The 15054-nt window shown below is 45.9% G+C and overlaps 1 protein-coding gene across 1 annotated transcript in view; it reads left to right on the top strand.

Annotated features, from left to right (window-relative positions):
* Tusp (WD40 superfamily protein Tusp) overlaps positions 1-15054 on the top strand; it is a 201913-nt gene that overhangs the window by 161991 nt on the left and 24868 nt on the right. Inside the window, exons 3-4 of the mRNA XM_065437783.2 lie at positions 7451-7652; positions 12643-12753. Of these exons, the coding sequence (XP_065293855.1) occupies positions 7451-7652; positions 12643-12753 (313 nt within the window). The remainder of the gene's footprint in view (positions 1-7450; positions 7653-12642; positions 12754-15054) is intronic.

Genomic DNA, 15054 nt, shown 5'->3' with positions numbered 1-15054 from the left:
CAGCTTACCAACATTTATTCGCGTTAATTGTTTCGTTACTTTTAATTGGGATAATTCTGAAAGATGCTGGTAAATTTAAACGGCTCTAATTACTATTCCTTTATGGGGACACTGAAGCACAACACGCATCACTTAGTTTACATATGCAGATCATATACTTCTTGCGTAAATTATCACGAGTTGTCAGGTGGTGTAACTTCATCCTTAGCCATCGTCGCAGAGAAATGAATTGGTAACGTGGCACACGACCAAATCAAATATAAATCTGTAAATCGAGGGAGCGGACATTCAAATATTCGTATTCAACTTCATAAATAACCGAGAACAGCTGCCCAAGCTGCGCAAAACATTTCACAGAAGCCATGCGAAATAAACAGTGCGAGTTGAGGCTCTTACTTTCAAAGTAGATATTTCAATACTGCTTTCCCTGCTGAATTTTTTTTGTTATTTCTTGCTTAGAACACGAAAACCCACACCGAAAAAAAAAAAATTCAATGCGGGCCACGAGAGACATAAATTTCAACGACACCAATCGCGGAATAGCGTCGCCGTGACTAAGTGTCCGGAAAAGCCGTAAATTTGAAACGCACAATACAAACCGCGTCAGTAGAAACGGCATTTTCCGGTCGGAGTAGCACCGGCGTACCGGAATTTATTTTTCTTCTTCTCGCTCAGTCTGGAACACTTTAGAGAATAAAGCGCCTAGAAACGCACAGGATTCGGCAGAGAATGAGGTTTCGCGGTCTCCCTTCGCGTCAACACCCGCCAGGCGGAAGAAAACTGCGACAAACAGAGTTGTCGCTTTGAACGCCCCGTGTGGCCGCTCAGGAGACTACAATAGAGGCCTTCCCACCAAAGGAAATACCCCGAGGCGAGAAATCGGGAAAGCGCCATTCTTTTTTTTATTTTATTTTCCTTCTTTTATCTCTATCTCTATCATTTATTTATCTATTATTATTTTAATGGCGTGCGCACTCAGCGGTATGTTGTACTCAGTTTTTCTCGAGAGGAAGATTTAGGCCTACCATTTAAATACATGGGGAACGCGAAATCTCTTTTCTAGGCAATCACCGCATGAAATCTCAGGTCGTTTTGTTGCATTTCAAAGAAAAAGTGATAGTCTAGCCACGTAGCGAATTTGAGATTTAGGCCTGAATGTTTTAATAAAAATTGTTGAAAATCGGAAATTTTTGCCAACGAAACTATCAAGCTTACAAGTCTGTATCTCAGCAATGAAAAACGATATCACAATTTTGTAAATTGCATCTAATAGTACATCTAAGGCAGACAATTTTTTTGTAGTATTCGTGACTCACATTGATCACTATCATGTGAGTAGGCCTCTTCAGAAACCTTTGTGAACAACATAATAAATTCACGTGTCAAATTTGTCCACTTTGGATGCTTTAACAGATTCAGTTCACAGAACTGCAATATCTGTTCTTGGTGCGCAGCCACAAACTCGTAAACTTCGTGCTTCTATTTTTTTTTAAACCTTCCAATTTTTTGAAATTTTTTATAAAGCATACAGGAGTTAAATTGAAATTAGGCTTCTATTTGTTACTAGGATTTCACCTTTTCTCTCAAATTCAAGAAATGTCATCAGTCAGCCCTGTGGGTATCTCAAAAAAGCGTCTCTGCGTTTTACATTTATTTGAATAGGTAGATGAAGTTGGGCCTGAGCTAAAGCTTGCGTTTAGGTTTTCTAGCTCCGTCACTGCAAAAGTATTTACAACCATAAGGGTGTTCTTTGTCGCACTGGTAACACCCTTACCGTTAGGGCCTTACAAAAGTTATTGAGGACGAACGCGGAGCTTTAACTAGACGTGCGATGACAATAGACGTAGTTGAAAACTATCTAATCATTCTGACAGCCTTGGGCACATGGAAATATCTGGCAGGAGAGTTTCATATCTCTGCCTCTGAAATGCTCCTGTCAGATGTTTCTGTGCGCCCGAGGCTGTCTGAACATTTATTGCATAAACCATTTCTTCTCTGCCTTAGAAATGTCCACGTTGAAGTCTCCATTGACGACCATAGGTGTGGTATCATCCTATCTAAGCCGCTGGATATATTTCGAAAACGTCTTCTCTTACCCGTGCGCCTGCCATGGGACCTAATTGGTTCCCACGTGTGTCAAGAATAGTTTAAGGGCGCGTTACAGGTTTCCGAGCCCACAGGGGTATGTGCCATTGAGCTTGCACGCTTTCTGCGCTATCACCAGGATCGGCCCACATGATGATTTTTTCTGTTGCTGGACGCCGAAAAACACCTACGGAGAGTTAGTCATATACAGCTTTCACTGTAAAAAAGAGAGAGAGAGAGAGAGAGTAGCGTTGGACAGGTTGGAAGCTTACAGTGAATGGTTCAATAAGCGCGGACATGCTGTCTGAATTTGAAATCACTCTCAGGCGAATGGTGGGCGCTGTTGCCAGTAACCTCATGAAACTTTGCGACTGAGCTGACGTTAAGCCGAGAACCACGAAATTTGCATGTGACTCTAATCAGACCAAGCGAATCCTTCTGATGCGGCCATGTCTCCGCTTGTTTTCGCATGTGTAAGCTTGTGTCCAACCAATTCATAAGGGGCAAAGAACCTTCTGAAATGTAAGCTTAAAACTTTACTCTGTACAAGCACGCCACATAGGGACCTTTAAACAGAGACAACAGTAGCAAGCGTCTCGTTTCACTAGATCCAAAAATGATCTCCAGTACTCGAAGGGCTTTGGCAATGATTAAAAGGAAACAGTTCTGCAATAGTCTTATCTATCTGCATTGACACGAGCTCTTGAATAGCGCACTACTTCGATACTACCCAACATATTTGTTTTTACATGCAAGGAGCATTCGTTTCACGCGAAAGTTATACGCACGAATGATTTTGCGGACTTTTCGACTACACGTCTATGTTTCGCTTTATGCTTGTACGTGGGCAGGCGCAATACGTGGCCGCCTCTGGATAGAAGCTAGCATTCGCTGAAGCAGCATGGTAACCATGAAAAAAACATAGACAGTGTTTGCAACACGCTATTTTCTTTCAAAACCTTTAAGTTGACTCAGGGATAGTTCAGCTTTTGTGATAAGTGGTCCTGCGCGGCTGCTTATGAAGTGGCGCGCTTATTCTCTGTAAGTGACCTTGAACAGATCTGTGAATACCTACCATCCTAGTTTGTGCGCGGAGTAATCCTGCGCCAACGCATGAAAACTATGAAGCGTCTATCATTTCCATGGCGGCGACGGCAGACGTTCGATGTCGACTTAAAGGGAAGCTGAAAGGTTTTCCAGAAAAAATGAGTGAACATGTGTACATTATGGTTTTCAACCCTCCGAATTCGAATATCGTATTGAAATTGAGCGAAAGAAAGCGCAAATATGTTTTATTTCGACGAAAAGTGCAGCAGCGGACACGCCCAGCTCGCGCGTCTCGTTTCCGCCTGTGGTTGGTCGGGCGACCCGTGACGTCAACTTTAGCGACCGACCGCTGCCGCTCCACATGAAGCGCGGTGCCAGGTAGTTTGGTGCCGTAATGGAAAATTAAGAGGTAATAGAAAATTTAGAGAGACTGCGTTTTGCTGAAGAGTTCGGCGTTGCTTCCTACATGTACGAGCCGATTGCAAAGAGCCGGCCTCTCGAAGAAGCAAACGATGCTGGTGCGAGCAGTGCTTTCGACGAGAACGAAAGCGAAGTCTTGGGATCTCCTCGTGTTGGAAATGCTCTTTGGTGAGTATGTTTTTTGCAAAGCGATCTAGTGGTCTCGCCGATCTTTCGCCGATCTAGTGAGCTCGTTTCCGGTCAAGCAACTGCAGTGTTGTGTTCCTGCATGCCTCCTCGTGGAACGTAAGCGGGGATGCGATCGTCGGCATTTGTGCGCTGTCCAAAGCTGTCGGCAACCTACAAAGACGGTTCAAACGCGTGAAAAGCTTCCCGGTTCATGCAGTACGTGTAGTGACCTTCATCTGTGCGCCATCCGCACACTACTCGTAACCGAATTCGTAAAGGCGGCGAATTCCGTCGGCTACGTGAGACGGTCGGTTTCTCGCTGTGCGCGAGAGACGGGGGGAGCGTAGCGTCCTGGCGTGCGCCGGCTTTCCAGTACATGCAAACTCTACATTTGCACTGCGTTATGCTATAGCTGCATGCAGGCTGTTTTACAACACACGTGCAAATAGAAAATTCGCGGCGCTTTGCGACGAAACCTGCGTCGAGGGCGGGAAATAAACATGCACCTTCCGTTCAGCGTGCTAACATGAAGGAGCGCGCAGTAAATCAAAATCCAGGTTTGGGCGAGTTCGTGTATTCATAAGGCCTTCCAACACCAGTTATCATCAGTCGGTCCGCACTCGTGCCGTCTTTGTTTTCGTTGCTCCGATCTTTTCGCGCTGCGTTTAGAAAGCCTGCTAGTGGAAATTCTGGTGATAATCGTCGTCACGGAAGTGGTTGGAGCACAGCAGTGTTGTTCTTGAGGGCTTGAAATTCTTTCGCTTTACAGCAGCCTCCCACTTCCTTAAAAGCTTCTTGTCTTGAGGGAAGCAATGGAAGACAACATCGTCGCGGCCGCTGGTGTTCGTGCAACCGTAGGCTGCACAGAAAGACGGCATGATCGGCCCACCACATCAGTTGATGCTGCGCACGTTGACCACCACTCTACATACACACAGACGCACCAACAAAGAAATGCAGGGTCGATCGAAGCAGATTACGACGGCACGCACGCAGAAACAAGCACGGTCAGGCACGGTCGCGCAGGCTGCGAAGGAGCAAAACACTAAAGTTGACGTCACAACACTGCGGTTTCCGGTCTCCGCTCGCATCGTCAGCGTCAGCAGCAGCGCGCGGCATTCGACGGGGGGCGGAGCTACAGCGCAATTTCAACCGACGATTACGTCGCTCCTATTTGGAAACAAAAACCCAAATTTGACCTACATGGTTTATAAGGTTCCCGCATCCGTATATGAGCGTCTTATTGAATTCGACAGACTCTTCAGCTTCCCTTTAAGTCATCACTGAAGTCATCACTGTCGACTGAAGCCGGCATTTGTACCAGCTTCACTGTCACTAGTTTATTTATTTTGTTGTTTTTGGCATTTAGTTAGTTTTTATACGCTACAAGAATTGTAGTAGCCAAGATGCTCCCCACCTCAGTATCTCCACTGCAACCGGCGAATAACGGAACAGAACAGAACGGAACAGCAATCTACTCTGTTTCGTAACCTCCGTCTCCTGTGCATCCCAGAAGCGCCTTCGCTGCCCGCCGAATCTCTGATGAGAAATCGAAGCATCGCGAAAGCAACAAAAAAAAGAAAAAAGTAACAAAACAATCAAGAGCCCCTAGCACCAGTCTCCCAAGTGCCAAAATGTCATTTGTGCGGGGATGCCCAAAGTTCAAAAAGCTGCGCCGCTAGCACGCAGGTGTTCTCCAGGCGTTTTTCCTCGGAGGAGGGGGTGTACGAAGCGCTTTTATCTGTGCCTCGGCGTTACTCTGCAGGCCGCCACCGTCGTGTACCACCTCCCTCTCCGTGCCCTCTCGGTGCTGGATAGATGAAGCCGCCCTCCAGACGTCTCCGGCGCTCGCTCCATCCGTTATCTCTGACGCGTGCGGATTCCCTCGCGGCTCCTTTTTCACGTTGCTGACGAAAAAGTAGCCGCGCTCAGTGTCGAGCTATTTGCGTGCAGCACTGCGGATTAGCCGAGCCGACGCAGGTAAAGCTTTCCCCAGGCGTAATCGTGCACGATATTCCCCCGTTCCTGATGGTTATCAACGGGTAACTTCTTGAGTAGGGTGCACGTGCATCTGGCATGGGCATTGAAGAAGGGTGTTTCGTATCGTACATATCGTAACTTGCAAGTTGGAGATTTCGCAAAACGACGCCTTTTGCTGCACGGAAAATTTGGTTAGTGAGATTGCTTTAAAACGTTCAGGATTGGGCGTGAAAAAAGGTACACGCAGAAGGCTATCCTGTTGCGCGTGGCAACCGAACACTAAGGACAGGGAAAAGAAATACAATAAAAGTAAAAAAAAGGAGTGGAAGGAAGCTGTGAAATATCTCCAATAAGTAGACGCATACTCACTCACATGAGCACTTACTACACAGTCACTTGTGGTCAGATAGTCTGACAGAATTCAGGAAGCGGATCATTGCTTAATAGCTCTCTGCGTGCAGATCTTTCCTTTCCTGGTTCTCAAGGCCTTTACCGATTAACCAGTCGTAATAATCGCGTATGCAAGCTCCAAAGTACAGTGACGTATTGCCTGTCCAGCGGGTTCGTCGTCGTCGAAAAAATAATTTGAAGAATCTGATGATTAGGACAAGTGCTTTTAGTCCATCAACCCGACATTAGGCGGCTTAGGGTAAGGCCATAACGGCTTCAACAAACCAGGAGAATAATAGTAGGCTTGAACAACGTTATCTGTCAAGTGTCAGCGAACACGAGCCACACGTCACGTCGGACTGCACACAAACGTTTGCGCCATGTTTCAGCCGAAGAACAGAATCCGCTCTCTCTGGCGCGTGAAGGCTCTTTTACCCTTCGCGCACACAGGAACTGCGGGGAAGTAGCAACACCTCCGCACACTATAGGAGCAGCGCCGGCGGCAGAGCCAACACTGGTGCCTGGCTATAGCATCCTCGCCGTGTGCGCAGGATAGAGATGGATCGATGGGGACGCCGGCATAATGTTGCGCCGCCGTTCATCATCCGTCGGAGACGACTGCGTACGAGGAACACCGTTCATGTTTGTTTTCTCTTCACGGTCTAGCGCGCACACGCGCCGAGAAAGAAAGGGAAGCGGTGAACGCAGTGGGTGACTCTGCGTTCGCCCCTTCTCTTTCTTCTTCCGCTCGAATACGCGCTAGTGCACGAAGAGAAAACAAACGTGAGCGGTGGGCCTCGTTCGCAGGTAGGAAACAGATACGTACAGTGAGTCTGTAAAGAAAAAAAATCTCATACAGTGCATAAAAAGGTATGATAGCTGGCTAAGCGATGGTAAGTTAGCGGAAGAATGTAACTTAGTGTTTAGATCATTTGGCCCGAGCGCATCAATCACGCCTAGTAACCAGCCCCGCAATGACCTGAGAGAGCGGACAAAAAATTTGTGCTTGATGCCGGTGTCTATACGAAGCGCACGCTGGCGAAAATGAAGTTACGAAATGCGCTGTTTCGAGCTTGAAGTTTGCTAAATACTTACGCTACTATGAACTTGCAGCGACAGTAAAATTGCATAAAAGGTTAACGAAAATAACGCGAGGGCAGGAATCGTGTCAAACAGGGGCGCGTATACCGCGGCAATATCTGTGCAACTACTAATGATGGAACCTGGATGACACGAATTTCCTCGTGAAAACCCATTGAACACGATGCGTCTTTGAAACTGCGGAAGAGCGGAACACCAGATTTGGTGTCCGGGCCTCTGTGCTACTGCTACAGCCTCCGTGTTCTCTTCACAACCGCAGGTGTTGTTCGGCACATCGAACGGCCAGATCCTGGTGAACGACATGCACGGTGAGCTGGTGGCTCAGGTGACCCTGAACGAGGATGCCGCCATCGTTGCCATGGCGTGGTCCTGCGAGAAATTCAAGATGGAAGAGGCAGACGACGACAACCGAACAGCGGCGGCCTCCAGTGGAGACGCCTCCTCCGTCCCGCCCGCACAGGGTAGGCTTTGCTCACGTTGCTTTCAGTGCACCAAAAAGTGTGATGGGACGAACAAACGAAAATATCATGCTAAAGCACACAGTGGCCGTTAAGGCTCATCTCGATTTCGCGCTTCACACTGAAATTGCTCACCTGTAAGCGTGAGCGTAGTTTATTGGCGCCTGCTTATACGTGTTTTTCGCTTAGACGCCGAGCCAGAAAACATCGCCTGACGCGTGTGCGTCACAATTGCCACACCAATCAGCGTTCTGTATAGAGCTTCTTTCGCGTCCTTTGAATTCGTCGATCGTCGGAGACGTGCCGACACCAGAATGCTCGTGTTTTATGCCTAGCTTGTTACTCCACCGCGAATAAGCCACTCCACAGCGAGCTGGCCAGTCGAATTCACCAATGCTACGCTAATTAGGCCACAGCAAGAATGCCCTCGCTTTGTCCCTGTAGTATGACGTAAAATAAAACATGATCACCTTGACCCGTGGCGTTCAGGATAACCATCCGCGGTATTCTTGCGCAGAAAGCGTCGTTGCATATAACAGTGATTCGTTCCGACGTCTTTAAGATCAGATTTGTGGCAAGCGGCACTCAGGCGTCACTGCTGTTTCTGTCCGATTGCTCACGCGGCCCCGTTGAAGCTGCGCGTGTGAATCCCACGCGGCGGTGGGTGCGCATTCCACGTGACCTTGCGCGCTACAAACGCTCCATGCAGTGCAGGTTTCATTTGGCAATTTGTAACAGCACATAAATTTGTTGCATGTCTTCAGCTGCTTGTAACGGACACACCAGTGCATGCGCTTTACCATCAACAGTTCACGCAGTGGGAGTCGTTAATCTTTCCTAAAGGCCACTACGCCTTAACCGTGGCGACGATGTGTTCTGAAGAGACAGAAGGAACTGTAGAAGGACGATCAAGTGCGCAGGTTGGAACGGATCATTTGTAAGCAGTGCGCAAGCTTGCAACGATCACTAAGGAAGAACAGACAGGATGAGCGCTGTCTGTCGTCGACAATGCTGTCATGAGAAGAAATGGCTCTAATTGATAACTCAAGGTTATTTCATGCTCAGTGACCTTAGAAGTGTTTACTTGGATTTTTTTTGTATTTATGTTGGCACATTTTTTTTTTCGAATGAGCTTTGAGTTGACAGACAGCGGTTTCCCTGTGTGTTCTTGCGTAGTCGTCCTCATCCGTTTATGCGTTGCTTAGAATTGACAGAACTAAAGTTTACTATCTTCTTGCGGCTTCCATTGTCCTGTATTTCTGTTGTGCGTGTATGTGGTGGAACCGCATAAGAATTGACTTCCAGCGCGAAGAAAATATCAGTTGTCCGCCAGTGGCAACTTGATATTTAGTGTAATTTTATGGCACCGTGAACCTGTCAACATTATTTCACCTAATGGTAGCGGTGTGTCCATGCATGTCAGTCGAGTGCCTTCTTAAACCAGTGATCACTTGCACTGCGTCAAGCCTTGGGAAAAAAACGCGAGATCTATTTCAAGAGCCGCAACGGTAACAGCTTTCTTTTTTCTAAATACGAAGCGGGGTTTGCTAGCCCAAGAAATATTTAATATAGCTCCGGTGTGAACATTGTTTAGGAAAGGTGTCGAACCAGACGACGTTGCAGTTGCACGCAACGATGAATCGCCACAGTTACGGCGAGAGCTAGTGAAACTTTTAGTTTGTTTTCCGCGAAACGACGGAAATGTATAGCGCGGTTTCTCTTGAAACTTCGTAAGTACTAAGTACGTTCGCGTACCCACTGCGGCGGATTATCGGCTATGGTGTTGCGCTGCTAAGCACGAGGTCACGGGATCAAATCCCGGCCGCGATGGCAGCATTTTCATACGGGCTAAATGCAAGAACGCCCGGGTCCCGTGCCTTGTGGACGTTAAAGATTCCCTGGTGGTGAAATTTAATTTTAGGTCCCTCACTACGGCGTGCCTCATAATCAAATCGTGGTTACAGCACGTAAAACCCCAGAACTCAGTCAAGTTCGCAGACGGTGCAGCTATTTCGCATATCAAACGTAATCCTTACCGCGCTTTGCGCGGGGAGCAAACACAAGTGACCACTTCTGTTGCCATAGCAACGAGGTAAGAGGAAATACGAGCCGATGATCGAGAGCATGACATGAGCACCGCGTTGTCTACTTCGTGGAATAAATGCCCCTGCACTTCTCGCTTCCCTGGTGTATATAATTCCTCGCGTGCTTGGCATGTTGCTCGATCCCGCACACACGGACGCAAAGACAAATCCCGTTATCTTTTATTTTGTTTTGATCATCTGGTATTCTCCGATCGGTTTCTTTCGGTGTCAGTCTTTTGCCACATGCCATTTGCGGCACGTGCAAGGCGAATAGGCATGGGCTTGTGCTTGCCGCGCGTCTTTTTTTCCCCTGTATTTTTTTATTCATCTTTACTTGCCGCGAAACGTTCCCTGTGGGCAGATGAGGCACCCCTTGCGATTTATCTCGGCTGTGCATAGCAACAAGACCATTTCGTAATACGGCCTCCCGTGCTTCTGATTTTGAACCAGATCTTCTCCTCTGGCGTTATTTCTTGGAAGTTAGGCGCACCCGTTCACCAACGGAAGACTTGATTTGAATGTGACCTTGCAATGCTCCTCTGTTGCTGCCAAAGAGCTCTTTGCTGCGTCGTATGGCATGCACGCTCTGTGGTGCCAACGGCGCATGCCAATTCGAGGTATTGTGAGCTCACACCCAAGGGAGAGGCGCTAAGTTTCTTTAAAAACAAGTATGGTGGATCATTCAAGCCTCTATCATCGGTACTCAGTAAATACAGAAGAAGAAGCAGACTTCAACTATTGCTTCCGCTGGGAACTCGCGAAACCTGTAACGTTCCGTCTATGGAGTTTTCAACACCTTCTGCAGTCCAGCGGTGCATAGAACGTTTTGAATAAGTTGGCAGCAGTAACGCAGGGGCGGAGGCTCATGCGCATGCTGACTTAACCTGTGACTCAACTGCATGCGGCGGAGCGTGACAGGGAAACTTTACGTAAATGCTTTCTGTAGTTCTCCGGCAGAATACAGATTGGTGGCGAAGTAAGTACGTATAAAAACAGCTCAGGTTGCTTTAAATAACTCCCCCTCATGGTCTGGAGCTCACATACTGGGATACGCATCGAATATTTAGTTGCATACTTAAGAGGAAGCTTTAGCTCGGGGGCTCCCATCTAAATACGTGGAAAAGGAGAAATCGCTTTTCTTGACAACCACGGCGGGAAGGATGCTGTGATTTGTTGAATTTAAAAGAAAAAGGTGATGGTCTAGTGACTGGTGGTAGAGAATTTTTGATTTAGGCCGTAAATGTTTTATTAAAAATTGTTGAAAATCACAAATTTTCAAACCACTCTGCTATCAAGTTTACAACTCTGTAACTAAGCAATTAAAAGCGATATCACAATCCTGTCAATTGCATCTAATAGTATATCTAGGGCGACAAAATTTATGTAATATACGTGACTCCCAAATTTACCACTAATATGTGAGTAGGTCTTTTGCAATACATTTGAAACAACGTGGCAAATTCGTGCAAGGTATAAACTGATATATCAAATTTGTCAGCTTTGGATGCTTTAAGAGATGGAGTTTACAGAACTGCAATATCTATTCTTGTTGCGGAGCTACAAATTTGAACACTTCTTGCTTCCATTTTCTGAAAGATTACCAATTTTTAAAAACTTCTCATAAAGAATGGAGGCTATAAATCGAAATATCGCCTCCGGATGTCGCTAGAATTTCCCTTTCTCTCTCAAACGCGACAAATTTCATCGAAATCAACCCATTGGATATTTCAGAAAAACGTTTCTGCTTTTTACTTTTATTTCAATAGGTGGAATCAGAGTTGGGCCCAAACTCGGGCCCAACATCCAATTTATATTTTACGTGAATTTGTTACGTTGTTTACAAAGGTTTTTAAGAAGTCCTATTGACATATTAGGGGTCAATTTGAGAGCCACGTATAATACGTATAGTATAATACGTATAGCCACGTATCGACATGGTCAACATTAGATTCACTATTCGATGAAATTTGCGGAATAGTGATACCTTTCCTCATTGCTGAGTTAGAAAGTTCTAAACATTATCGTTTGTTTTTCTGAAAATTTTCCGTTTTTGACTATTATTATTACCGAATTAACGGCCTAAAGAAAGAAAATCGCTACAAACTCTCACTATATATTAACTTTTTCTTTTAAACGCAACAATCCACATCAAAATTCGTGCAATGGTTGCCGAGAAAAATGATTTCTCCTTTTCCATATATTCAGACGGGAGCCCGCGACCTAAAGCAAATTTTGATGAACGCGCTACTCATGCATCTTTTTGACACTTGACATTTCCGCAGTATTTAGTGCGGCGTGACATGTAGATCATTTTAGCAGCTAGGAAACTAATATATATTATTGATCGATGAATAAGATCGCTAACATTTGAGGTGAAAGTTTCCGAACAGCGCTGGCACCTAAATTTGCAACACTGATAAAAAAAGTTATTACTTTATAACCATCCGCGAAGTAATAAACGCGTCACTCACGAGTGTTGAACTGCCTCATTTTTCTCTGCATGTCCTTTTTTGTGTGCTTGAACGAGCTGAATGCAATCCAACCCACAATGCCATCTTCCAGCCTATACTGCACGACAAGAGACGCGATATGGGCTCATCTGCGAGCTAAAGACATTGATACCTTGGGGAGTGCTGATTGCATTGTGCACATTCATTTGGTGGTAGTGCCCGTCTTCTTCTTCGTTATATATATATATATATACATATATATATATATATATATATATATATATATATATATATATATATATATATATATATATATATATATATATATATATATATATATATATATATATATATATACACACACACACACACACACACACACACACCAGCGATGGTGCGAAATGGGCACTAACCGCAACAACTTTATCTTCGCCCCTTTCTTCCTCACACATCATGCAGCCCCCGAATCCAAGATATCCGTCCTGGCCGTATGCTTCAGCAACGGAGCCATTCATGTCATGAAGAATTACGACGACATCTCGCCTACCATCATCAACACCGGTCTGAAAGGTATTCCTATTGAATAGACATTGTGCGAATACGAGCTATCTCGGCTGCGCGTCGCTACTCATCAACGCCTCTCACTACCATAATAAATGCAATTACGTTTTCTTCAAAATTCTTCTTACCTCTTTCCGTATGCTTCCATATGAATTCCTCGTCTCCCACTTCAATAATTCCGACCGTTTCACCGGCAAATATTTAATAGACTGCAAAGCGCGTCCTTAAAGTCGCTTATTTGGTTGGTTATTTGGTTATCTGCCAGTTAACTGACTTATTTAATATGTAACTTCTAGTGTGTTGCGTCAACACTGGTGCTTCACCTCTACGTTGAAACGGTTGGATATCATACAGCCTTATTTTAACACGTCTATGTGCCTTACAGATGCCTAAGTGTCATCTGTATATATACCGGTATTTGATCGGGATACATTGTTTCATTATGAAGGGTACTGACTCGATTGGATTGATAATTGGGCTAGGCGGCATTTCATTATCGGGAAACTAGAGTTGTGAGTGAGTGGTTGTTTGTGTCATCTTGTTCGTTTGGCATCATTCCTGCACTCTAGTTTTACAGTAACATAGATAGATGCGCTTACTCACAATACTTTGTGGCTTCACAAGCCTGGTTAGCTGGGACTAGCATTTTCTGCAGCGTGGGCGGTGTTTATACGCGGACGTGTTCGACTGTCAGTTGCACCAGTTGCGTATTGTGCAAGTGTGACTGTAGGCCGACGAATTATAATAGTCTAGTGTTCATGTCCGCACTCAGCCTGGTGTCAAATGACTCGCCTTGCTAGCTAAGCCTTCACCACTGGGCGACGCGTACACGCGTAGCTTGTGGACTCAAAGAACACACTCAGACGAAGTGAAACTAATTTTGTCCTGCGGTGATTTTCACCGCCCTATATAACGGGCAGCACATATACTGAATTAAGTCATGGGCGTTTTTTGAATTCCGTCCGCTGGTGTAATCATAGGCCATTTCATCATGCCGCAGTGTACGTACCTCTGAGGATAATGTATCATAACAACTTGCACACGCCCTCTCAGCAGAAATGCTTGTGGGTGGGCGCTCAACACTTATGCAAGCAGTGAAAGGCATAACTGAGATCTCGCTCCGATGCCGAGTCGATGGGGCGCAGTGTGACGGTGTGTCTCTCTGGTGCCACCGCCTGGTTCATTCACCGTATTGCATCCCTGCTGACTGCACGTGTCGGGCGCCTCTGCAGGACGCACTTATAATAACGTGTGAAGTCCGCGCAATTACCTACAAGACCTGAACACCTGAAATGAGAGTGTTCGCTAGCTAGAACTCTTAATAAATAGTTACAACGAAATAAACTTTGTAAAGGCCTGTTTTGCTACCCTGCACTGTTTTCAAAAGCAGGAGAAGATGCTTGCGCAAACTGCGGGAAGGAGCTGAGGCGCGGGATTCTAGCGATCCTGCCGAAGTAAAACAACGCAATTGGTCGCGTCTGACATTAAGTGAAGGTGCTCCACGTAGCACACGCATACAGGCGCAGTCTGCTTACTGGAGGAACTTGAATTTCTTGTCAACAAGAAATATTTATCGAATCCAATTAGGTGCAAATTTCAGTCATGCGTTGAGGAACACAAGATCTACATGTGGTGTTGCGAATGTGCCAGTCATGGTCATAATTACACTGCGCCGCTGTGTCATTGTTCTGAGGTCACCACCAAAGCTTATGCTACATAATGACGTAGCATCACAATGCTTACACCCTTAAAAGTTATTTTCAGCGAATCAAAGCTACCTTGACGAGCATAATAACCGGCTTAAATAAGTTGATGGGGTTCGACGTGGCTACAACCTAGTTTTACGAGCGAAAGCTCTGTTAAGCATGGTTAGACAAGGTTCTCCAGAGCTTCTTCCCGAAACGTTATTCGCCCCAACGTGATGTAACGTGTGCGTGCGCTTACGCTACATCGGCCTATATTTAGCCCTTTAAACCCTCCCCTAGTCGCGAGGCACACAGCGACGAGGCTCGAGCGAGCGCAGCTGCGACGCCTCTCCGCAGATCACGTGACGTGATGTCACACCACCACACACGCGCCGGCGGCTGAAGGTCGAATGCGCAGCGAGATTGACCTTGGGAGTTGTACCTCGATGAGTAGAGCTTTTGCTCTAAAATTAGCTATTCATTGTGAATCACCGTTTTCTAGAAATCCGCTAGCTTCCTGTTGTGTTCTGGCTTCACTGCAGTAAGCAATAAGTTGCAAAAGAGCACGCTTTACAGGCTACCTATAAATATTTTGTGCAGTTCAGAAAAGCAGATTGAAGTACGC

This window comes from Dermacentor albipictus, chromosome 5 (genome assembly GCF_038994185.2).
Source record: "Dermacentor albipictus isolate Rhodes 1998 colony chromosome 5, USDA_Dalb.pri_finalv2, whole genome shotgun sequence".
NCBI lineage: Eukaryota > Metazoa > Arthropoda > Arachnida > Ixodida > Ixodidae > Dermacentor > Dermacentor albipictus.
This window is presented reverse-complemented; position numbering and strand designations above follow the sequence as displayed.